The sequence below is a fragment of the Apodemus sylvaticus genome, chromosome 10 (genome assembly GCF_947179515.1).
Source record: "Apodemus sylvaticus chromosome 10, mApoSyl1.1, whole genome shotgun sequence".
Taxonomy (NCBI): domain Eukaryota; kingdom Metazoa; phylum Chordata; class Mammalia; order Rodentia; family Muridae; genus Apodemus; species Apodemus sylvaticus.
In genome coordinates, this window is record NC_067481.1 from 24,967,841 (window position 1) to 24,990,930 (window position 23,090).

The 23,090-nt window shown below is 44.2% G+C and overlaps 1 protein-coding gene across 2 annotated transcripts in view; it reads left to right on the plus strand.

Moving 5' to 3' along the window:
• The window catches only part of Fbxl20 (F-box and leucine rich repeat protein 20), a 66,412-nt gene extending 43,858 nt beyond the window's left edge, over positions 1-22,554 (plus strand). For both annotated transcript variants that reach the window (XM_052193936.1, XM_052193937.1), the window contains exons 6-15: positions 772-840; positions 7,014-7,109; positions 9,815-9,941; positions 10,651-10,725; positions 11,946-12,076; positions 14,449-14,509; positions 16,225-16,269; positions 17,188-17,244; positions 18,879-19,091; positions 20,003-22,554. In XM_052193936.1, coding sequence (XP_052049896.1) covers positions 772-840; positions 7,014-7,109; positions 9,815-9,941; positions 10,651-10,725; positions 11,946-12,076; positions 14,449-14,509; positions 16,225-16,269; positions 17,188-17,244; positions 18,879-19,091; positions 20,003-20,110 — 982 coding nt within the window. In that variant the 3' untranslated portion in view covers positions 20,111-22,554. The remainder of the gene's footprint in view (positions 1-771; positions 841-7,013; positions 7,110-9,814; positions 9,942-10,650; positions 10,726-11,945; positions 12,077-14,448; positions 14,510-16,224; positions 16,270-17,187; positions 17,245-18,878; positions 19,092-20,002) is intronic.
• Positions 22,555-23,090: the final 536 nt, after the last annotated feature.

The window sequence follows — 23,090 nt, forward strand, 5'->3', positions numbered from 1 at the left end:
CTAAGTGCAAGACCAGTTTGGTCTACAAAGAGAATTAGTTCCAGGACAGCCAAGGATACACAGAAAACTTGTCTCAAAAACAAAATAACTGTAACAAATGAGTCTGTGGGGTTGATCTCTTCAGACCCACCAGCTACTTGTGTGGAATGCACACCACACACACAAAATAAAAGTTTGTTTTCCTTCCTCCCAACAGTTCTTTGATTTTGCAGATTGGGACTGGCTATTTCCGTTCACTGCCAACACAGTTGTCCAGAGTCAGCTCAGACCCTGCGGGCTAGCAGCACAGCCCCAGAGTCAGCCCCTACCCAGGTGCTAGTTGCAAGTGTCTGTTGCTATGCACGTCTCTGGATGGCCCATAAAATCAGGTGTTAGCATGAGTCCTATAATTCGGGAAAGAGCTTTGGGTACTATTAAACTCACTCTAAAGCCCATGAGTAAGTCGCTAGGGGAAGTGCTGCACAGGGCAGGCCTGAGGCATGTCTGAGGACCAGAGCTCCTGTCCTTGTGGAGCTGGCATGCTGCCTTCCTAGGACACCCCAGTAGCTCTGGTCCATTATTCAAATAATGAGGACAAACAAAGCTCACCCCTCCCTGTTCCTCAGGAAATTACAAGCATCTTAGGATCTCTCCCTGAACCTAGGGATCAAACCAGTTATGTATTTTACATATTATGGCAGCATAGGTCAACCACCAGTATTATTTTATGTCTTTTTTTATATCTAAAGTTTTGCTCAACTTATTTATAACATTTAACTTTTCCCCATAAAGGACCTTTGCACAAAACTGTAGGAACATTGAAGTGCTAAGTCTCAATGGGTGTACGAAGACGACTGATGCGTGAGTACCCTGCAGGAGGCCATGCCGTCCGGCCACCATCTGCCCCACTCTGGTCTCAACTGTAGTCTCTTGAACACTGTGAATTAAGTTCCCTTGATTTTATGAATGACTCTCTTTTTGTCTGGCTTATGCTAAGGTGTGAGCATCTAAGGCCCTATGTTGTATCTGAGCTACATCCCCAGTCCTAGAAGAAAAAGCTTAAGAAACAATTTATGAAGGTAGAAGTGGAATAGAAGGCTTCCCTTGAGCTCATTCATTTGTGATATTTAAAGTGCAACTTGAACACCAGGGCTAATAACACCGTAAGGCTAATAATCAAAAGCCACGTGACAGATAATTGTATAAAATGATTAAAACCATAAACAGAGACCTAAATGGCTCGTGCTATTCAAGGAAAATGACTGTTGTCTGTCATTCATAATATAAAAAAAGTTAACACAATCCTTCATCTTTGCGAATCTTAGAGTCAGACCTGAGATACACAAATGGACATGCAAACCTTCAGCCCCAGCTATCCATTGGTGGTAGTGTCAGGCAGATCTCATTCAAACACTATGTAGCAGAGCTGTTGTAAAGTGAGGGCTCTTCAATTCAGAGTGTCCTAAAACGATGAGCCTTGAGCCTTTTTGAATGCTTCAGGAGACACAAGAGCACGGGACACGTGTGTTTTAGTTCTCTTTTCTGAGGCCTTACTGTTGCTTTTTCTATGACAAGTAGGCTGAGAGGTTCCGATTTTACACCAGCCTATAAAACTCTGTCTCGAAAACGAAAGAAAGGCTGGGCAGTGGTGGATCCCAGCACTTGGGAGGCAGAGACAGGTGGATTTCTGAGTTCAAGGCCAGCCTGGTCTACAGAGTGAGTTCCAGGACAGCCAGGGCTACACAGAGAAAGTCTGTCACAAAACCAAAAACAAACAAAAGACAACAACAACAACAAAGAAAGAAAGATAGGCAGAAGTTATTTGTGTCCATAACCCCAGTGCTTGGTACTTGAGTGGTAGAAGACAGTAGATCATGAGTTCTAGACCAGCCTCTGTTATATAGTGAGTTTTAGGGCAGCCTGAACTACCAGAGATTCCATCTCCAAACAAAACCAAAAAGATGAACCAAAGATAGGATCTGATCTATGTTGGTGAATTTCTCTCTGCTGACTCTGTTCTGTGCTGGCGGCTGAGCCCATTGCCTGGCCTCGCCTGAGGTGTTGATCCTGTGTTCCCCAGCATCAGCTGCTGCCACTTTATGCCCATTCTTATGGGGTTGGGGGGAAGAGGTATTAACTCCTCCTTTTTATTCTCTCTGATTTTGTCAGTACTTGAAAGAAAAAAAAAGTCCTAAACATGGTATTTAATCTGTAAATATTTAAGACGAGATTTAGTTCTTAATGATCAGGGCCTTTTTATTCTTAATACTGAAGATCAAACTCAAAACTTGTGCATTAGCTAAAGCCCAAGCCCCAGGGCTGTGAACTTCTTTTGTTTGTTTGTTTGTAGACTGGGTTTCTCACTTTGTAGACAAAACTGTAGACCAGGCTGGCCCAAACTCAAGAAATCCAACCAAGTGCTGGAATTAAAGGTGTGTGTAGCTGCCACTGTAGCCACCACCACAGCCTAGCTAAGTCGGTGGAATTCTTGCCTAGGGTTCCTGGCCCACCAATCCCATGAACAGCTCTGAATAATTAGTAAACAAGAAAGAGTATGAAAACCAGTAGGCGGGCTAGAGAGACAGCTCAGGGGTTAAGAGCACTGAGTGTTCTTCCGAAGGTCACGAGTTCAAATCCCAGCAACTACATGGCTCACAACCATCGTAAAGAGATCTGATGAGCTGGAGAGATAGCTCAGCGGTTAAGAGCACTGACTGCTTTACCAAAGGTCCTGAGTTCAAATCCCAGCAACCACATGGTGGCTCACAACCATCTGTAATGAGATCTGACACCCTCTTCTGGTGGGTCTGGAGACAGCTACAGTGTACTTACATATAATAAATAAATAAATTTAAAAAAAAAAAAAGAGATCTGACACCCTCTTTTGATGTGTCTGAAGACAGCTACCGTGTACTTACATATAATAATAAATAAATCATTGGGCCAGAGCCAGTGGGGCCTGAGTTCAATTCCCAACAACCACATGATGGCTCACAACCATCTGTACAGCTACAGTGTACTCATATATATATATATAAAATAAAAAATAAATCTTTAAAAAAAAGCGAACCTCCCTCAGGAAAAATACAATCCAGTCAGTAATCAAAAATTATTTAAAGAGGATTGCTATAGTCCCAGCACTTTGGGAGATAAGAGACCAGAGATTCCAGAGGTTAAGGCCAGGCTAGACTACATAGATCCTTTCTCAAAAACCTGGAAGAGGGCCTGGTATGCAACTCAGTCTGGAATGACCAGCATGTGTATATCCCTTGGGGACAACTCTTATCAGCACATACACACACAGACACACAGACACTCAGGTCAGGTCCCACACAAGTAAATTAATACTTTTAATCTCAGCAAGTGGAGGCAGAAGCAGGCAGATCTCTGTGTGTTATATCTAAGCCCTGCCAGGCAGGATAGTAAGACCCTTTCCTCCAGAAAATACATAGAAATAAAAGAATGGAAAATGCTGTCTGTGCAAGCAGAACACAATAACCAGTGATTGCAGAGAACACACCGAGTTCTGGACACTCAGCCCATAAGCTGGGGACTAGACAAGCTTAATGAGTTAAGATTAAAATCATTAACTCCGTGTTCTCTTTTTATAACTAGAGAACTAAACTAGAGATCTTCCACAGAAGAAAATGTGAGGAAATACCAAGAATTTAAAAATTAAAGCAATAAGCAATATACATTTAAATAACCCTTTGATAAAGACAAAAATTCTTTAAATCTTTTGAAGTGAATGAAGCAAGCTAACAAACGTGATAGTTCATGCCTGTAGGGAGGCCAAGGCAGAGGGATTACCTGGAGTTTCAGACCAGCTGGAGCTGTACAAACAAGCCGGTGAGACTCACATATCATCAGAGGCTCTTTATTTTCTTTTAAGGGAATAAACTTGAAACCATAAGATCAAGCCAAGCATGGTGATACACACTTTTTGTTTTGTTTTGTTTTGTTTTTTTGTTTTTGTTTTGTTCTTGTTTTTTTCAAGACAGGGTTTCTCTTTGTAGCCCTGGCTGTCCTAGAACTCACTCTGTAGACCAGGCTGGCCTCGAACTCAGAAATCTGCCTGCCTCTGCCTTCCAAGTGCTGGGATTTAGGAGGAGGAGGTAGGAAGGGTTCAAGGCTCGGTTAAGTTGAGTGATTTTTTTTTTAAGGGAATTTTCCCAGGCTAATGCATCCTAAAGGCCCTGCTTGACAAGAGTCCCCCTAATCTCAGAGCTCAGGGTTGAGGTCAGAGAATTAAGGCACAGTGGGCTCCAAAGCAAGTGCCAGGCTTGCGAGGCTACATAACTCAAGCAGACCTACCAAGGAGGCTGAGACCAGAGGAAGTTCAGGTTAGGCTTAGGCTAGAGTGAACTCAAGGTCAGCTTCAGTGACTCAGTCACCAAAAAAATTAAACAAACAAAAATCTAAAGACATGAGAGACATAAATCAATGTTAGAATGTGGGCCTAGCACACATGCCGCTCTCGGTTCAATCCATTGTATTATGAAAGAAGAGAACAATGTGCTGTTCTGTTTCTGCTCTGTAGCCCAGGCTAACCAGAAACTCCTGACCCCTGCTTCAGCCGTCCCAAATGCTGTGATGTGATGGGTGTGTGCCACCACACCTGCTATAACTTTTTACTTAATAGTGAAAGGCTCCTTTACCCCTAAGGTCAGAGCAAAATAATGATGCCGCTTTGGGGGCTTGGGATGGGGCTAGGAGAACACCCCAGCTACTGAAGTAAGTTAAATCTGTTTGTCACTGAGCCAGCACACTTGATTTCTAGTCCACAGTGCATTTAGAGCACCTAGTTGGTGCTGTGAGTTTGAGGGTTTTTCTTTTGTAATACATTTTGGACACAGAAAATAAGCAAACAGAAACAAGGAAGTAAAACCTTATTTATGGTGAACAGTCCTACAGACCTTTTTATGCAGATTCCTAAGCTAGGGCTGGAGAGGAGGCTCAGCCGGTGGGAGCACTGCTGCAGAAAAGGGCTGGGGCTCTACTCCAGCTGCTCTCTCTCTATTGTGTCTCTCTCTGTGTGTGTGTGTGTGTGTGTGTGTGTGTGTGTGTGTGTGTGTCTGTCTGTCTGTCTGTCTGTCTGTCTGTCTGTCTGTCTGTCTGTCTGTCTTTGTGTCCCACAATATTTTTAACTTAAAAACAGTCTTACGCCAATGTAAGTACACCTGTAATCCTAGCACTTGGAGAGCCAATGAAAAACATTGGATGAGGAGTTCCAGACCAGCCTCGCCTACATAAGATGCCACGGGAAGCCTTCTGGGCATGGAGCGGGCCTTCAGTCCCAGCACTGGAAAGCAGAGGCAGGTGGATCTCTGCTAGTTCCAAGACACCCAGGGCTACACAGAGAAACCGGCCTCAAAATACATACACACACACACACACACAAACACACACACAAAAATTAAATCATAAACTATGAAAAACTGCTAGTATTCTCAAAAAAAAAGTTTAAGAGCTCTTTTGGGCCTGTGACCTGGGTTGGTGGTTCAACAGGCTCCTGCTGCACAGACCTGGACCACTGAGAAATCTTGTCCCAAGATCACTGAATGGCATTTGAAGATCAGCACCCAAGGCCCTGTGGCCTTCACAGCACACGCCAAGCAGATCTTATGAAGATTTCCTTTTACCATAACTTCAAAGGAACCAGAGTTTATAAGTAAAGTAGTGAAGGACGTATAAGATATTTACATTGGAAAACTACTAATTTTACTAAGAAAATAAAGATGACTTAAAATGGAGGAATGGTTCAGGCTCACATTTGGAACACATTTTCTTTGCTTGTTAGTTGTTTTGTTTGAGACAGGGTTCTCTGTAGCCCTGGCTGTCCTGGAACTTACTCTGTAGACCAGTTGGCCTTGAACTCACAGAGATCTCCTACCCCTGCCTCCTGAGTGCTGGGACTAAAGGTGTGCACCACCACCACCCAGCTAACTTCAGGCCTATGGAGCCATGAAGAGGGATCAGATCTCCTGGGACTGGTGTTACAGACATTTGTGAGTAGGAGCTGGAGTTGAAGCCAGGTCCTCAAGAACGGGAGCCAGTGGTTTTAACTGCTAAACCATTTCTCCAGTCCCTTTTTTGTTTGTTTGTTTGTTTTTTGTTTGTTTTTCAAGACAGGGTTTCTCTGTGTTCTCCAGTCCCAAGATTTTTTTTTTTTAATTTATGGGCTCATCATGGTTGTGCAAGCCTGGTGACTTAAGAATTTGATTCCCAGCAACCATGATGCAAGCAGAAAACCAGCCGCTAAAAGTTGCCCCCGCCCTCTGCATATAGGTCCCAGGGTAGGACACAGGTACATACGTCATAGACACATACAATAGCAAATGAAGATTTTAAATTAAATATATTCATTTAGGGTATGGGTTATTTTCCAGGGGTGAGGAGTTGTTTAGCGTGTGTAAGATCTGGGAGTGGCATCTTACATCCTGGACAGTACAGCAGTACTGTCATCTCTCTTACACCCCAGTTCAGTCCCTCCTTTGTACCCAGCTCTTTCTCATCTGCCATGCACAGAGTTCTTGTGAAGAGGGTGCAGTGTGGGCAGCAGCAGAGCTTTCGAGCTGGGCCTCTGGCGTTTGTGGGTTCAGAGAGCAAGTGCGAACCTCTTAGCACTCAGGTACACGGTGTGCTGGCCCTAGTTCACGGTGTTTCCAGATGGAGACCAGACACTCATCGTGTCATGCGAGATATACACAGCACAGCTTTTCTTGTACTCTTCAGTGAGATCCTAGGTTTAAGGCTGCTTTGGGGATGCTATGAAAACTTTACAGTTCTGATAGACACGTGCGTGTTTACTGAGAAAGGCATGTGATGCAGTAAGTTGTTGGACTTGCACATATTTTATCAAGTACCTTACTTAAATATTACTGTTTTTATGTGTCTGGGATATAGCCCTGCAGTTCATACAGCACAAATGTGAGGTCAGAGGACAGCTGTGGGGCGGAGCACGACTGAGGGGCGTGGTTGGTGCCTAGATGTGTTCTTATTTTAAATGTGTGTTCTTTTCCCCCCATCTGCAGTACCTGCACTAGCCTTAGCAAGTTCTGCTCCAAACTCAGGCACCTGGACTTGGCTTCCTGTACATCAATAACAAATATGTCTCTCAAAGCTCTGAGGTAAGTGTCTTATGATATGCCTAGTACTACATACTTGTCAAAAATAACTGATAGCACAGCTGGAACTGAAGACAGTGATGTCTCACAGGTGTTCTCTATAGTTCCCAGGGGACCTTTCCTGCTCACATTAAAATCATAGGCTGCATTAATAGGAAGCATCCTGAGATAAGTAAGACTTTTGAACAGAGCAGCATGGGTTATCTGCTAATGATCAGGCAGATGTTCATAGAGGACTGCTTTTTAAAAAAGAATCTCCCATGTGTAGTTACGGCTTAGTGGTTAAATAGAGTCTGTAGCCAGGTTACTGTCCATCAGCTGAACACAACCTCTCTGAGATCTTTCCCTTGTAATCTCGCAGCATTGCTACCAGGACTCCATGACACATGGTCTGTCTGACCTATCATACATAAAGTGCCTTTTTTTTTAAGATTTATTTTTTGTACTTCAGTGTGCAGTCAGTGTCTACTGCCTCCCTGTCCCCATATTTAAGCGCATTAAAGCTAGAGGTTCTTCACACCAGTAATCCCAGCGCTTGGAACGCTAGGGCAAGAGACTCCAGCCTTGACTGTGACAGTCATCCAGAAGTTGGACAGTGCTTAGGAGGTTTTTTCTTTTCTTTGAGCCCAGGGCTGTGCGGGTGCAGCCCTGGCCATCGCTGAGCCCAGGGCCCAGCCTCCCCTTGCCTCCCCTTTTTCATTCTTGATTTTTCTTGAGGTTTCTGTCCATTGTTTTAAGATAGGGTCTCATTGTGTATCTCTGAACTCATCCTGCAAACCAAGATGGCCTTGAACTCAGAGATACACCTGCCTCTGCCTCTGCCTCTGCCTCTGCCTCCAGGGCTTTGTTTCATTAGTAGTATCTCACTATGTACAACAGCTGGCCTATAAACCTGAAAGGCTTTGAATTTATGATCCTCCTGCCTTCGCCTCTCAAGTACCTGGGATTAAAGAGTGCTATCAGGCCTGACCTTGAACTTCTGAAACACCTGCCTTCAGTTCCCAAATAAAAATTTATTTTAAAAGAGAAATACTCATTCCTTTTGGATTTTTTTTTTTTTTTTAAGATTTGTTATGTATACAGCATTCTGCTTGCAGGCCAGAAGAGGTCACCAGAACCCATTACAGATGCTTGTGAGCCACCATGTGGCTGCTGGAATTGAACTCAGTACCTCTGGAAAAGCAGTCAGTGCTCTTAACTGCTGAGCCATTTCTCCAGTCCAGAAATATACTTTTTTTTATATTTATTTTATGTATGTGAATACATCATCACCGTCTTCAGACACGCCAGAAGAGGGCATCAGACCCCATTGTAGATGGTTGTGAACCACCATGTGGTTGCTGGGAATTGAACTCAGGACTTTTAGAAAAGCAGTCAGTGCTCTTAACCACTGAGCCATCCAGGAATTTACTTTCTAACTAGACTTTCTTATATAATTAGACCTCTGAGTATTAGTTCTGCTTACGCAAAAAAAAACTAAGCTCTTAATTTTTTATATGATGCTGTTGTATGCCTGTAGTATTAATCTAGCCGCCAGGTGGTAGGGGCAGCGCACGCCTTTAATCCCAGCACTTGGGAGGCAGAGGCAGGTGGATTTCTGAGTTCCAGGACAGCCTGGTCTACAGAGTGAGTTCCAGGACAGCCAGGGCTACACAGAGAAACCCTGTCTCGAAAAACAAACAAACAAAAGCCAAACAAACAAAAATATCTAGCCAAGTCTGTTTATCAAGACCCTGTGTCAGAAAGAGAAAGAATTAGTATAAATGATGTAAAACATGAGACCGTTTGGAACTTCCTTGTGACTACATGATGTTTCTGTGTATCTGAAACTGCTTGCCATGTAAGGCCATTAGTTTGGTGACACTTAACATTTATAAGATATCTTCACACAATTGAGCTCAGTAATGAAGGCTTTATGCAGTTCAAGCATTTACAGGTTTTTAAAAATCTAAATGTCTGAAACAGCCATGAAATACGACTAAGATGTACCTGTAAGTTTCAGAGTCCCCAGGTATGCATACACTGTGTCCCTGGACCAGCTGGTAATAGAAATCGGGTGAGCCTGGGACGGACGTGGCTGATCTTGGACTGAGGTTCAGACAGGCTCCTTAAGTGACTTGGTTGAAGTCAGATTATTTATGTTGAAGATGAGCTTAAACCTAGATCTAGACTTTATCTCGGGACTTTTCTATAAGCAGGGCACTTAAAACTCAGGCCCTGTTTACAGGGAGAGAAGGTTTGAAAGCCTTCACTACTCCAGGCAAGACTAAACTGATAAGCAGAAAGAATCAAAGGTAGATCCAGAATACTATACACAGAGGCTGCGCACAGTGCAGCCGTACATCAGGCTGCAGAGACTGTGCTCTAGGAATATTCCAGATAAGGAACTATAGAGAGAGGTTTGTCTTTTTTTTTTTTTTTTAATAAAAGTTTGAAAGTGATAGAACTGTGATACTAGTTAAATTCCTTAACAGGAAATCTGACCTTGAATCCGAACTGTTGTTGGTTCCACTTAAGTTTAAACTCATTTAATTTCCACTTCCAGTCTGTATCTGTAAAACAGCATGTGCTTTGTGCTTGTTGTGTAAAGTGGGTTTAAACTACCCTGCCTAGTGATACCGTCCTGCGTGAGCACAGCAGGGATGAGGGCGCGGCAGCTTTGGGATTGGAGGTGGTGACATGCTTGTCCCCTTGTGTTTTATCCTAAGTGAGGGCTGTCCACTGCTGGAGCAGCTGAACATTTCCTGGTGTGACCAAGTGACCAAGGACGGCATCCAAGCCCTAGTGAGAGGCTGCGGGGGTCTCAAGGCCTTGTTCTTAAAAGGCTGCACTCAGGTATGCTCTGGGCGGTGCTGAGACAGGCGGAGGAGCGGTCTGCACTGAAGAGAAGAAAGTTTCTTTATTCCCTGTTACTTTGAGCTGAATAGGGAAAAGGCCAGTCTTGGTGTTTACTCTGGCATAACCAGCAGAACTGCTCATAGGTCTGCCGTGAATACTCTACACAGCAAGTACATTGTAAAGGGCTCAAGTATAAATAACACTTCCTTTCATTAAAAAATTCACAAACTCAGGCATCCCTGTAAGCCTAGCATTTGGGAGGCTGAGACAGGAGGATCACTGTAAGTTCAAAGGCAGCTTGGACTACGAAGAGACAGGAGGATCACTGTAAGTTCAAAGGCAGCTTGGACTACGAACGTCATTTGGCTCTGTCTCAAGAAAAAAAAGTAACAATAAAAATAAAATTCTATTTCTCTGTTTAAAAAAACCCTGTGAGCTGACATTAGAAGAAGCACTCACAGTGGACAAGGCTAGGTGTGACTGCTGTTTGTCAGTGTGCTGAGGCCCCGCTTGGCTTCCATTTAAACCGCCCTGCTGTTTTGCCATGGCGGGAAGATCCCTTTGTTGGAAACAGCTTTGGATGTGTGATGCATGATTTTTTTTTCTTTGCAACTTGATTAGCTATATTGAGAATGTATTGATGAATGTGTACAATCTTTTTTTCCTTTGAAACAATGTAATAAACGTTTGTTTTTAATCTTTGCAGCTAGAAGATGAAGCTCTAAAGTACATAGGTGCACACTGCCCTGAGCTGGTGACTTTAAACTTGCAAACCTGCTTAGTAAGTATCCCTTACCATAATGTTTCTGTATTAGAAATTCTCAGTAACATTATTACAACAGTTTCATCAAGAACAGTGGCTTGCTGGGTGGTGGTGGCACAGGCCTGTAATCCCAGCACTCTGGGATTACAGAGGCAGGCAGATTTCTGAGTTCGAGGCCAGCCTCGTCTACAGAGTGAGTTCCAGGACAACCAGGGCTACACAGAGAAACCCTGTCTCGAAAAACCAAAAAAAAAAAAAAAGAAGAAGAAGAAGAAGAAGAAGTAGTTCTAGCCCGGCTGTGCCCCATAGTGAAACCCTGCTTTAGAGACAACGGACACCTGTGGTCAAGTGTCCGTGACCCAGCATTTAAAACCTGAAGCAGAATTGCTATGAATTCAAAGCAAGCCTGAGCTGCACAGTGAGACCTACATGTCCCTCCCTATTTATTTGTTTGTTTGTTTGTTTGTTTGTTTGTTTGCTGCAATGTGGTCTGATTATGTAGTCCAGGGTGGCCTTGAATTTATGATCCTCCTGACTGGTCCTTACAGTGTTGGGGTTATTGGTGTATACCTAAACACCCTATTGTGACATTTTACTTAATTGTAACATTTTTGAAGTTTCAAAATTTACTTCAGTGTAAAATTATTTAAAATACTAATTTATATCTGAATTAAACACATCTATCTATCTAGGTACATAAGTTGTGATATTTGTTCTAAAAATACAAATAGATACTGTAGTGAGATTGTAGCCACACACAATTTATTTTTTATATTAATTTTCAGCTAAACTGGTAAATATGTTTATACTATTAAAAGACTGCTGTCCTAGCTGGGCTTAGTGGTACACACCATTAATCACAGCACTCAGGAGGCAGAGGCAGGAGGATCTCTGAGTTCCAGGACAGCCAGGACTACACAGAGAAACCTTACCTCAGAAACAAAATAAACAAAGCAAAACCAAAAAACTGGTTCTTACTCATTTTCTAGGTTTTAAAGCTTTTATGGGTCCTCATCAGTGATGTGCAGCACGCTTAGGTTCAGATCTCACACAGAGTGTAAGCCGCAGCCACAGCCTGAGCTGACAGGAGCTAGCTGCAGGAAGCCAGCCTCTAGGCTTGGCTGCCCAGTGGGCATACTGCCTCCCTTGTGTGTGTGTGTGTGTGTGTGTGTGTGTGTGTGTGTGCGCGTGTGTTTTGTAAGTAGTGCTTATTGATTCTTCTCACTTTTGTGTTTTAGCAAATCACAGATGAAGGTCTCATCACCATATGCAGAGGGTGTCATAAGTTGCAGTCCCTCTGTGCCTCTGGGTGCTCCAATATCACAGATGCCATCCTGAACGCTCTAGGTCAGAACTGCCCTCGGCTTAGGTAAACATTGCTTATTTAGCTCAAAAAAATCAAGGGAGGCCGGGCAGTGGTGGCGCTTGCCTGTAATCCCAGCACTCTGGGAGGCAGAGGCAGGCGGATTTCTGAGTTCAAGGCCAGCCTGGTCTACAGAGTGAGTTCCAGGACAGCCAGGGCTACACAGAGAAACCCTGTCTCGACAAAAACCAAAAAAAAAAAAAAATCAAGGGAAGAGGAAGCTACTGCGACCGTGTTTTCCTTTTGGCATTTTGAACCTTTAAGCAGACTGCAGTGTCTTGAACCTGTTGTCCAGCTGGCTTTGTTCTGTAATGATGTGCAAGTGACCTGAACCAACAAGGGATCTTACTGGTCAATGTAGGAAAAAAAGACTTCTTAAAATTCCTTTCTCCACATCTTAAAGCCCATCCTGAGGTTGTTTATGTCTTTGTAATCCATAGAAGACTTTTTTAGTTCTGCAGAAGTTCTTGTGTTTACTATCATACATACATTCATTCATTTTGAAGCAGGGTATCTATTATGTGGGCTGTCCTGGAATTCATTATGTAAACCAGGCTGGCTTAGAGATTCAGCTGCCTGTTTCCCAGCTGTGGGACTAAAGAAGCATGCCCACCAGGGAGCTTCTTTTTACTTAGAGCAGCTCTTGTTACTCTGTCTGTAACTCTCTTGTCTGGATGTTTTCTTAGAATTTTCTGTTAGGCTGGGCAGTGGTGGCGCTTGCCTGTAATCCCAGCACTCTGGGAGGCAGAGGCAGGCGGATTTCTGAGCTCAAGGCCAGCCTGGTCTACAGAGTGAGTTCCAGGACAGCCAGGGCTATACAGAGAAATCCTGTCTCGAAAAAAAACTAAAAGGGCTGGAGAGATGGCTCAGGAGTTAAGAGCACTGACTGCTCTTCTGAAGGTCCTGAGTTCAAATCCCAGCAACCACATGGTGGCTCACAACCATCTGATGGAATCTGATGTCTTCTTCTGGGGTGTCTGAAGAGAGCGACTGTGTATGCACATACATAAAATAAATCAATAAATCTTTAAAAAAAAACAAAACTAAAAAAAACAAAAAATAAAAAACAAAAAACAAAAAAACCAAAAAAAAAAAAAAAAGAGTTTTCTGTTAGTATGCACATAGTATCAAACCATATTCCAGAAAGAAAAAGAAACATACATAGCATTCATAACATTGTTTTGAGGTGCATCACAAGAATAGTTAGGTATAGCTTTAGGTTCTTACAAATACTGATCTCTAATGTAAAGCACTGTTTCTATCTTCATATCATAGAAGAGAAAGCCAATGTCTGGGGCGGGTGAGGTTGTGGGTGAAGTGACTGATCAAAGGTCATAGGCAGTAAGTGTGTGAGCAGGGATTCCGAGACAGGCATTCGGGCACATTCTTACGTATAGTAACAACCACAGAGCAACAGATCTAAGACGTTCCATGTTCTCCCAGTGATGCACCAATCACAGCAGCTGAAAATGTGGAGGTTCCTTACAAGGTGACATCACCTTCAGTCTAGAGTGAAGCTGGTCCTCAGGGAGTAGAAAAGGAGCCCAACCTCTAGGAGGCAGCCCCTGCTAGACTCCCTACTTTAAATTCCAGCTCTACTTCCTCTGTACTCCTCACATTGTGAGAGTGTCCAGGCTCCTCTGTGACAGTCACAGGCTGTCATGTCAGACTCTGTTCTCCCTACAACACTCATTTCTGGGTTTTGATCGTGACTTGTTCTGTTTTGGCTTCAGTTTTATTTAAACTTTGGTTGTAAAGGTTTTGGTGCTATCATACAGCACAGCCATTACCAGGCTTTGCACAGATCTCCTGCTCTGTGAGTGGTCTGAGGTCACTATTAGCTAGGAGAACGGCTGCCGTCCCGGCTTCCTTCTGTCCACTCCAGGACCTGTGGACGGACAGGCAGCCTCCAGAGGAGCGTTTCACACTGGGACAGACCTGTACTCCAGCAGTCCTGTTGCACTTTTAAAGCAATTGAAATCTGCTGAGATCTACATGAAAGACAAAATAGTTACTTCAGCAACAGATGACCTGAAGCAGAGTATTTATCTCCATTTCCTTTGTTTTCTAGGAGCAGGCTACCCTCTGGGGGTAAGCAGTATGCCATCAAGAAGGCTTGTAATGCAGTCTGGCGTTAACTGCCAGCTTCCGTTCTGTCCCTCTATGTTCTTTGATTGCATCACCCTGAAGTGTGATGTTGACCACTTGATAACTACGTGAAAATAGCAAGATTGTGCTACAAACCTTGTAGTCACTGATGTCATTCTGTATTATGAACAGTCAGAATAAAGATTGCTTTCTCAAATTACTGCAGTCTTAATAAAACTGGGTTCAGGAACCAGGATCCTAACTTTTTTTTCACTTTGTTCTTTTAACAGAATATTAGAAGTGGCCAGATGTTCCCAGTTAACAGATGTGGGCTTCACCACCCTGGCCAGGGTAAGCGTTTCACAAAGTTCTGCAGATGGTTTTCATAATGGGTTTTTTTTTTGTTGTTGTTGTTGGGGATGGGGGCATTATTTCAGAGAAAGCAGCAGAGAGAACCATCAAGTCAGCAGAACTAGGTGTGAGACAGGAGACCACTGGGGCCACCAGACGTGTTAGAGGGCTCTTTGTTGAGACTTGATTTCTCTAGTTTCACTAAGATAGTGAATGATATGAACAGGGATTTCCTAGTACTTTGTAAAACAATGTTGTTTTGTATGTAACTAAGCAAGAGTACTGTTTAAGGAGATGCAGGCCTGGTTAATAATATACCAGACATAAGAGTCTTTTCCAGAGGATTTTAATCCTTCCTCCGGGTTATAGAAGTTTCTGTAGAATAACCACGCTTTCATACTTGCTTGCTTGCTTGCCTTTTTCTTTTTTTGAGACAGGGTTTCTCTGTGTAGCCCAGGCTATCCTAGAACTTCCTCTGTAGACCAGGCTGGCTTCTAACTCAGATCAGCCTGGCTCAATAACAACATTTTAAATGATGATGTTGACTGACTAGAGAAATGGCTCAGTGGTTAAGAGCACTGACTGCTCTTCTGAATCCCAAATCTTCAAATCCCAGCAACCACTTGGTGGCTCACAACCATCCATAATGAAATCTGATGCCCTCTTCTGGGGTGTCTGAAGACAGCAACAGTGCACTTACATATAATAATAAATAAATCTTTAAAAATAAAAAAAAAATTAAAAAAAGGAAAGAAAAAAGAAGAGCGACTCTCTCCCTGACTCAAATGATGCTGAATTTGGTTGGTACTGAAAATGGGAATGTAGTTTCTTTCAGGCTGATCTACGAAGTACATCATGATGAGGTGAAGGCAGCGTGCCTAGCTAAAAGAGTAGATACAACGTCTCTCTTCCAAACAAGATAATTTTTTGAACCCTTCTTTTTTGTTTAAGAATTTTTTGTTTTGTTTTTTGGATTTGTTTTTTTTTTTTTTTTCGAGACAGGGTTTCTCTGTATAGCTCTGGCTGTCCTGGAACTCACTCTGTAGACCAGGCTGGCCTCAAACTCAGAAATCCGCCTGCCTCTGCCTCCCAGAGTGCTGGGATTACAGGCGTGCGCCACCACCGCCCTGCTGTTTAAGAATTTTTTATTTTGTTATTTATATGAGTACATTGTTGCTGTCTTCAGACACAACAGAAAAGGGCATCAGATCCCATTACAGGTGGTTGTGCGCCAACATGTGGTTGCTGGGAATTGAACCCAGGACCTCTGGGAGATCAGTCACTGACTGCTCTTAACCGCTGAGCCAGCTCTCCAGTCCCAGACTAATTTTTATTGAACTACTTTTTAGTTAAAAGGATCTGTGTTAGCATAGTATTAATTTTTAGCAACATTACTCCTTTAGATTTATAAAATGTTCAATATAAAATACTTAAAAGTATGAACTAATCGATACTGACCCAGGGATGATGGTGTACATTTATAACCTGTCTCAGCCCTTGGGAACCTGAGGCAGCAGGATCTTGGGTTTTGAGAACAGCCTGGACCATAGAGCAAGACCCTGTTTGGAAAAGCAGCAAGTGTGACAGAGCAGCAGGGTGGGGCTGATGGCAGCTGAGCCACCATGATTTGATTGCTGTCTTGGTGGTTTTCAGCTTCTGTGATTTACCGGTGTTTTAGAAGTTATACTGAATTACGTGCCATTAATCCTTTGTAGAATTGCCATGAGCTTGAAAAGATGGACCTAGAAGAATGTGTGCAGGTAAGAATGTGATGTCACTCTCAGCATGTTTGTGGGAGACACCACATGTGTGTCGCAGAATGCCCAACCCTCTCTGCGGCAGGACACCGCCAGCCAGCAGTGGCCTTGATCTTATACCCACCCCCTGAGGTGTCTTCCAGGCACAGCAAGGATCGGTGTTCACAGTATAAAATCACCGTCCAGATGCTACATGACAGCTGCCATTTACCATTAAATCAGTGTCTTCATTCGCCTCTTGTTCATGCTACGTGCTGTGTCTTCTCCAGAGTTGGTCCCTCTGAGTCAGTGGGCTCCCCTCTATGCTTGCCGTATTTCAGATTCTCTCAAGCCCTGTGTCGGAGAAATAAAGGTTGGATAGGGGTTTGAAAAGAATGTCTAGCAATTTAGGCAAATCTTTTCTTCAAACGCACAATGAAGAGGCCCCCCAGAACTAGAGCTACAGACAATTGTGAGCCACCGTGTGGATGCTGGGAATTGAACCCAGGTCCTCTGGAAAAGCAGCCAGTGCTCTTTCTTAACCACTGAGCCAGTACTGGTGCTCTGGAAGCACCTGATCTCTGAGTGTTGAAAACCATGTTTGAGCCAGACAGTGGCACACACTTTTAATCCAAGCACTACAGAGACAGACGCAGGTGGATCTCTGTGGCCAGCCTGGTCTATAGAGTGAGTTCCTGGACAGCCAGGGCTACATAGAGAAACCCTTATCTCTGGTTGGTGGTGGGGAGGGGGTGAGTTTGAGAAATAAATAATTTTTGATCATTGTTGTTTTACTGGCTCATGTAGCATGTGGGACTGAAACCCCAAGGGCCTGTTATTTAATGATATCTGAACTAGAAGTAGAGTTGTATAAAGCATTAATTTATGAATTGCATCTAAATTAATATAATTTTAATTACAACAAATGTACTTGTTTTTTAGATCACAGATAGCACATTAATCCAGCTTTCCATACACTGTCCTCGGCTCCAAGTGTTGGTAAGTTTGACTTTGACTGTTTTACTTTTAAATTTATTCAGAAAACTTTTAAATTTATTTTACTTTTTGTGTATGTTTCTCTTTTTTTTTCTTGCCTATATGCATGGATATGCACCATTTATGTTTGTTCCTGTTAGAGCCTCGGGAACTAGGGTTATATATTATTGTAAGGCACCACTGTAAGGTGCTGGGGATTGAACTCTTCATTCTGTGTGCGTGTGCGTGCATGTACATAGAATGGGTGTGGACACATGGTCAGGGGACAGCATTCTAGAGTTCAGTCCCTCCTGGCACCTCCATCGGTTCTACAGAACAAACTCAGGTCACCAGGCTTGGAAACAAATCCTTTTTACCCACTGAGCCATCTCACTGTTCCCAAACTCGAGTGTTTAAGACATACTGCCAATGAAGTGGCATACTGCCAATGAGGTGGCATATGCCTGTAATCCTAGCACTCAGGAGACTGAGGCAGGAGGATCACCTGGAGTTTGAGGGTAATTTGGATTCAATAGTGATGTGCATTTGCAAAACGAAAACCTAGAATCGACCCATGTTTTACAGAACACATTCCTCTGGCTCCTGATTTGGGTGAATCTATAGGAGATATTTTCATTGATGTTTTCTGTCCAGAACAGAATACAGAATACTCATGATGTTTGGTAGATCAGGCTATGTGTAAGATTCTAGTACCCAATAGCTATAAAACACATCTTAGCTAAGTGCATTTTTGCGCTGAGTCCGATGTCAGTATTTAGTTCTGATTTCCTAAGACTTTGTATATAAAAAGATTTTAGCCCTGTTTTATCCTATAGATAAGAAAAGTATTAATTTGGGGAATGGATTTGTTTGTGACACCATGATCTTACTGTGCCGTCCCGGCTATCCTGGAACTTACTCTGTAGACCAGGCTGGCCTTGAACTCTCAGAGTTCCTCCTGGCTCTGCTGGAAATTAAGGGCTGTGCCACCATACCTTATGAGGGAAGGTAATCTTTAAGCCTATCTTCCTGTGTGAAATAGTTCATAGTCATTCCATGAATTCAGAAAATACATTTATAATTATACCAAAAAACCCCTTAGTCATAGGTGCTGGGAGCAGAAGGGGGTTGGTCAGTGTCTTAGTCAGGGTTTCTATTCCTGCACAAACATCATGACCAAGAGGCAAGTTGGGGAGGAAGGTTTAATCAACTTACATTTCCACATTGCTGTTCTTCACTAAAGGAAATCCTGACTCAAGTGGGTCAGGAAGCAGGAGCTGATGCAGAGGCCATGGAGGGATGTTACTTACTGGCTTGCTTCCCCTGACTTGCTCAGCCTGCTCTCTCATAGAATCCAAGATTACCAGCCCTGGGATGGCACCACCACAATGGGTCCTCCCCACTTGATCACTATTGAGAAAATGCCCCACAGTTGGATCTCATGGAGGCCCTTCCCCAACTGAAGCTCCTTTCTTTCTCTGTGATAACTCCAGCCTGTGTCAAGGTGACACAACACCAGCCAGGGCAGTCAGTCAGCTCTGATTTGCATTCTTGTTCGTCATGAATGGTTCTAGATGGCTCTGTCTTCACCGGGACCAACCAGAAAAGCCTGTGCTGGAAGCTACTTGGTTGTCCATCTTTGCTCTGTCTTGTTGCAGAGTCTTTCTCACTGTGAGCTGATCACAGACGATGGAATTCGTCACCTAGGGAACGGGGCCTGTGCCCACGACCAGCTGGAGGTGATTGAGCTGGACAACTGCCCACTAATCACCGATGCCTCCCTGGAGCACTTGAAGAGCTGTCACAGCCTTGAGCGGATAGAACTCTATGACTGCCAGCAGATCACCCGGGCTGGCATCAAGAGACTCAGGGTAAAGAGCACTGCTCACTGGCCCCGCCTTCCCCTCCCCCCTTTTGTCTCACATGGTTTTTTTTCTTTTTTCAGATTTCTCTTGATTTCTCTGTTTTAATTTCCTTGGATAGTTAGCAAGCAAACCTCAGGGTAGACTCCACGTGTATGTCAGGTGGAACTGGTGGAAAAGTGCCCTTGGAGGGAAGAAGTCTGAGTAATCCAGGCCTTCCCCAATCCCCAGAGCACAGACAAAGCTAACAACCGAAAATGACCCCCATGCTAGAATTGGTTCTAAAAGGAAGAGAGACATGACAGAAAATGCCTGACAGGGAATGGTATGCCTCCTGGAATCATTAGGCTGAGGGGAGAGTCTTAAGTGAGGGGCCGGTCTGGACCGTGGCAAACTCGCCATCCACGTGGTGAAACACAGGAAAAGAGCCACAGGGGAGGCTGGGGGAGGCAGTTAGGGGCAGAGGGCTGGCCCAGCACGCCAAGGAGAAGTGGGGGATCCTGGACTGTCCAGCAGCAGGACAGACACCTGTTCACTGGTGTTTGACTTTCCCTTTGACTTAGCTATTGAGGAATATCTAAAGGTAGGATCCCCATTCTTGGACCCTCACATGCCTTAAACCTAGTAAGTATTCAGATAAAGACTAGAAACATGTTTTTGATTCAGTAAGTAATTTGTTTTAAATTTGTCTAGCTTCTTCCAGCTATGGGATTCTAACTGGGAGTCCCTTTGGGACAAGATGAGAAATTAATTTGTTTTCATTCCCTTCCCCTCCACAGAACAGAGTGCAGCTCGGGCCTCTGTGCGTCCGAGGGGTGCTCGGTACCCCTGCTCTCGGACATTCACCCTTGGTTTCTCTAAGAAGCAGCGCTGTGTTCTCCTTCTGTTAGCGTGCTCTCAATGTTTCTGTCTTGTTTCAGACCCATTTACCCAACATTAAAGTCCACGCCTACTTCGCCCCTGTCACTCCACCCCCATCAGTAGGGGGCAGCAGACAGCGCTTCTGCAGATGCTGCATCATCCTATGACGACGGAGGTGGTCGACCTTGGTGAACTGAGTATTTAATGACACTTCTAGACATACCATGGAGTCTCTCCAGTGGAAGCGACCCCAGCGTTCTGGGCAAGGGTTACAAAGCGAGGGCAGCGTCCAGATCCCCAGAGCCGCACACACACAGGCACGTGCGTCCTCACCCCATCCTCTGTGGTTCTGTGACCATGGCTCTGAAGTTCAGACCGGCTGTAACAAGTGGGTTGGTACAACCTAACCATTCCTGTTGGACATGCCCAGAAGCAATCGCAAGCCGTGGTCTAGGGAGGGGCATTCCAGCAGAGCCCAGTGTTACTGCTTCTGTGGTTCCTTTATTTTATTAAGGGGTTTCTGTGGGGGTTTGAAACAGTAACTATGACCCTCCAGGGTGAGAGGTAGCATGGAAAACAATATATGACGTATCCAGGGACCAGAAAGAAAACTTCTCTGCATCCTAGAAATGGTAGCCATCCACTGGGAGATGCCTACACGACTTCTGGGCTTCCTTGTTCCCATGCTGACATGCTGACATGCTCACAGAGAAGGCTCATTCAGTCATCTGGTGTTTTAGTATTTGACCCAGAGGTTTTTAGCGGCTGCGTTGAAATCACTGGGGTCCAAATAGAATTCCTCTTCTTATGTGCTCAGTCTGTCACTGTATGTCACTGCACCTGTCTTCCGTTCTCTCGCTCACTGCCGCGCTCTCTCTCTCTCCTCCAGTCTGTCCTCCTCAGGATGCTGCCCACTTGATTGTTACTGTGTTGCTGTTGTGTTTACAGTTTGCATTTTGGATGAATTAGTTGGGGTCACCAAACATTTTTAAAAGAAACATCAATAAATATTTTTTTAATCTAACTTTTACCATCAGGGGACCCTGCCTGAATCTTTGCCAGTCTGGAAAGAAATTTTTACAAAAGCAGGAAAGTTGTTATAAGAAATAGTTGGACTGTTTGGATGAAAAGAAACTGTGCTTTTGTTTCTGTTGTATCCTATGCCGAATGCTCGTTTGCACACTGTGCACTGCCCACCACCCCACCCCACCCCACCGAGCTGTCCGCCACGCATTTTCTTCCTTCCGAACTCACTGAGCTTACCAAGACAAGAGAAGTGCATTAGCGTGTAGGGTGGATGATGAATCCCCAAACTGAGCCTGAATGTCCCCACTACCCAAGCTCAAGCACAAATGACCAGCGTCCTGTGCCAGCAGGCATGTGGGATCTCTGCCTCTGTCGGAGTTACTGGAGTTACTTGATTTGCAGCAGTGCTGCTGGGGTGGGGGCTGCTGCTGGGGTTTCTCGATCCCCTCCCACATTTAATCCCATGAGAGATTCAAGAAGAGCCCTGTTAATGACTATCTGCCTGTGTGTTAACAGAAGACCTGAGCATCTCAGCTGTCTCTGCATACTTCCTTTGAAGGGGATATGAAGGCAGCCAGCTAAGAGCACTGGGGCAGCCAGAGAGCCTGGAGAAGGGAGTGGGGCTCAGAGTCTATACCAAGCCTGGGCACCTGACACCAGAGCAGAGGGAACAGGTTTAGCACTTATGGCTCAGAGTCAACAAAAAGCCTCTTCAAAGAAACACACAGAAAAATGAGAGAAATTAAATGAGTTTCTAAGGCATATTTCTAAACCCTTGGTAGAAGCCTTGTGATGTTTATTGTTGTATTGGGAGAAAGAGGCTTTTAGGACATGGATGTGCAAGCCTTTTAACCTGGCGTGCTAAAAGGACTATTCTAATGCTATCGTGCATGTTCTGCTAGGAATAAAGTCTGATGTATTTCTGCATTAATGTAGAAAACAATCAGAAGAAAGGGCCTCAAATGCTATACCACCACATTTATTTATCATATTAAACTTATTTAAAATCTTATTTTATTATGCTCTTTTGAAAGCTAAATTACTTGTGTTTTTATTCCTTTCCACCTTTATGTTTAAATTACCCTAAGAGAAGTCTCTTTCCTCTGAGACCATCTTGTTACGTTGCTCACCTGACTGGTCTCAGTCACCAGGACTCCAGTTACCTTAGCTAGTGCCCTGAGCGGCTGGGGCTTGGGTGGCTAGTTCTGCTCTACCTGACAGGGAGACTTGTGAACCTCTTGCCCCCCACCCCCAGACAAAGTCCTACTCAGTAGCCCTGGCCGGCCTGGAACTTGTGGTTATCTTTTTGCCTAGGCCTCCTTAGTGCTGGGATTATAAAGTTAGTCTCGGTGCACACATACTCATATACACACTTGCAAATGTATTTAGATGTAGATCCCCTAGGGCTTTCCAACAAAACCAAAAGAAGTTGAAGGACCATCAGCTCTAAACTATGTTGTTTGTTTTTTTTCCCTAAGTGCCTCACAAGTTGACAGTAAGACCTGAGCGCTGAGCAGGTCGCAGGCTGGGATGGATTGCCCCAGTCTGAGTCGTTCACGTACTTCTTTTTTTTTTTTTTCATTAACGTTTGAATGAGTCTCTTAATGACTAGTGTGTCAAAAGTCTTGAAAATGCTGTCTTCTCAGAGTGTATTGGCCATATGCAGGTTCCTTGGCTTTGTCTTGGTGACCCCTGCTGGTAAGAAAGGTTGGTAATCATAACCTTTCTGGGCCAAGAACACAAGTCAAAAGGTATGGGGGTGGGGTCTGCTGATGTACAGTGCTGGTTGCATACGGTCAGGTGGGCCTCATGCATGGAGGGGCAGAGAGAAGCACGGACCTCTGAATCCAAGTGCTAGCTTCCCACGCACGCAATATGTCTAAGAACTCAGTAGGGTTTGGGTTAGGTCTATTGTGTTTGTGTTTAGGACCATGGATGGAACCCAGGGTCTTCTCAAACATTAAGCAAATGCTCTACCACTGCTGTATCCTCAGCTCTAGTGACGCGTAACAGGAAGAATTCCTTTCTGAGAAAGCCTGTTGGGGGCTGCTGGGATGGCTGGAAGGTGAAGTGCTTCTCATGTAATCCTAGAGTTCCCTCCAGAGCTCACACCAAAGACTG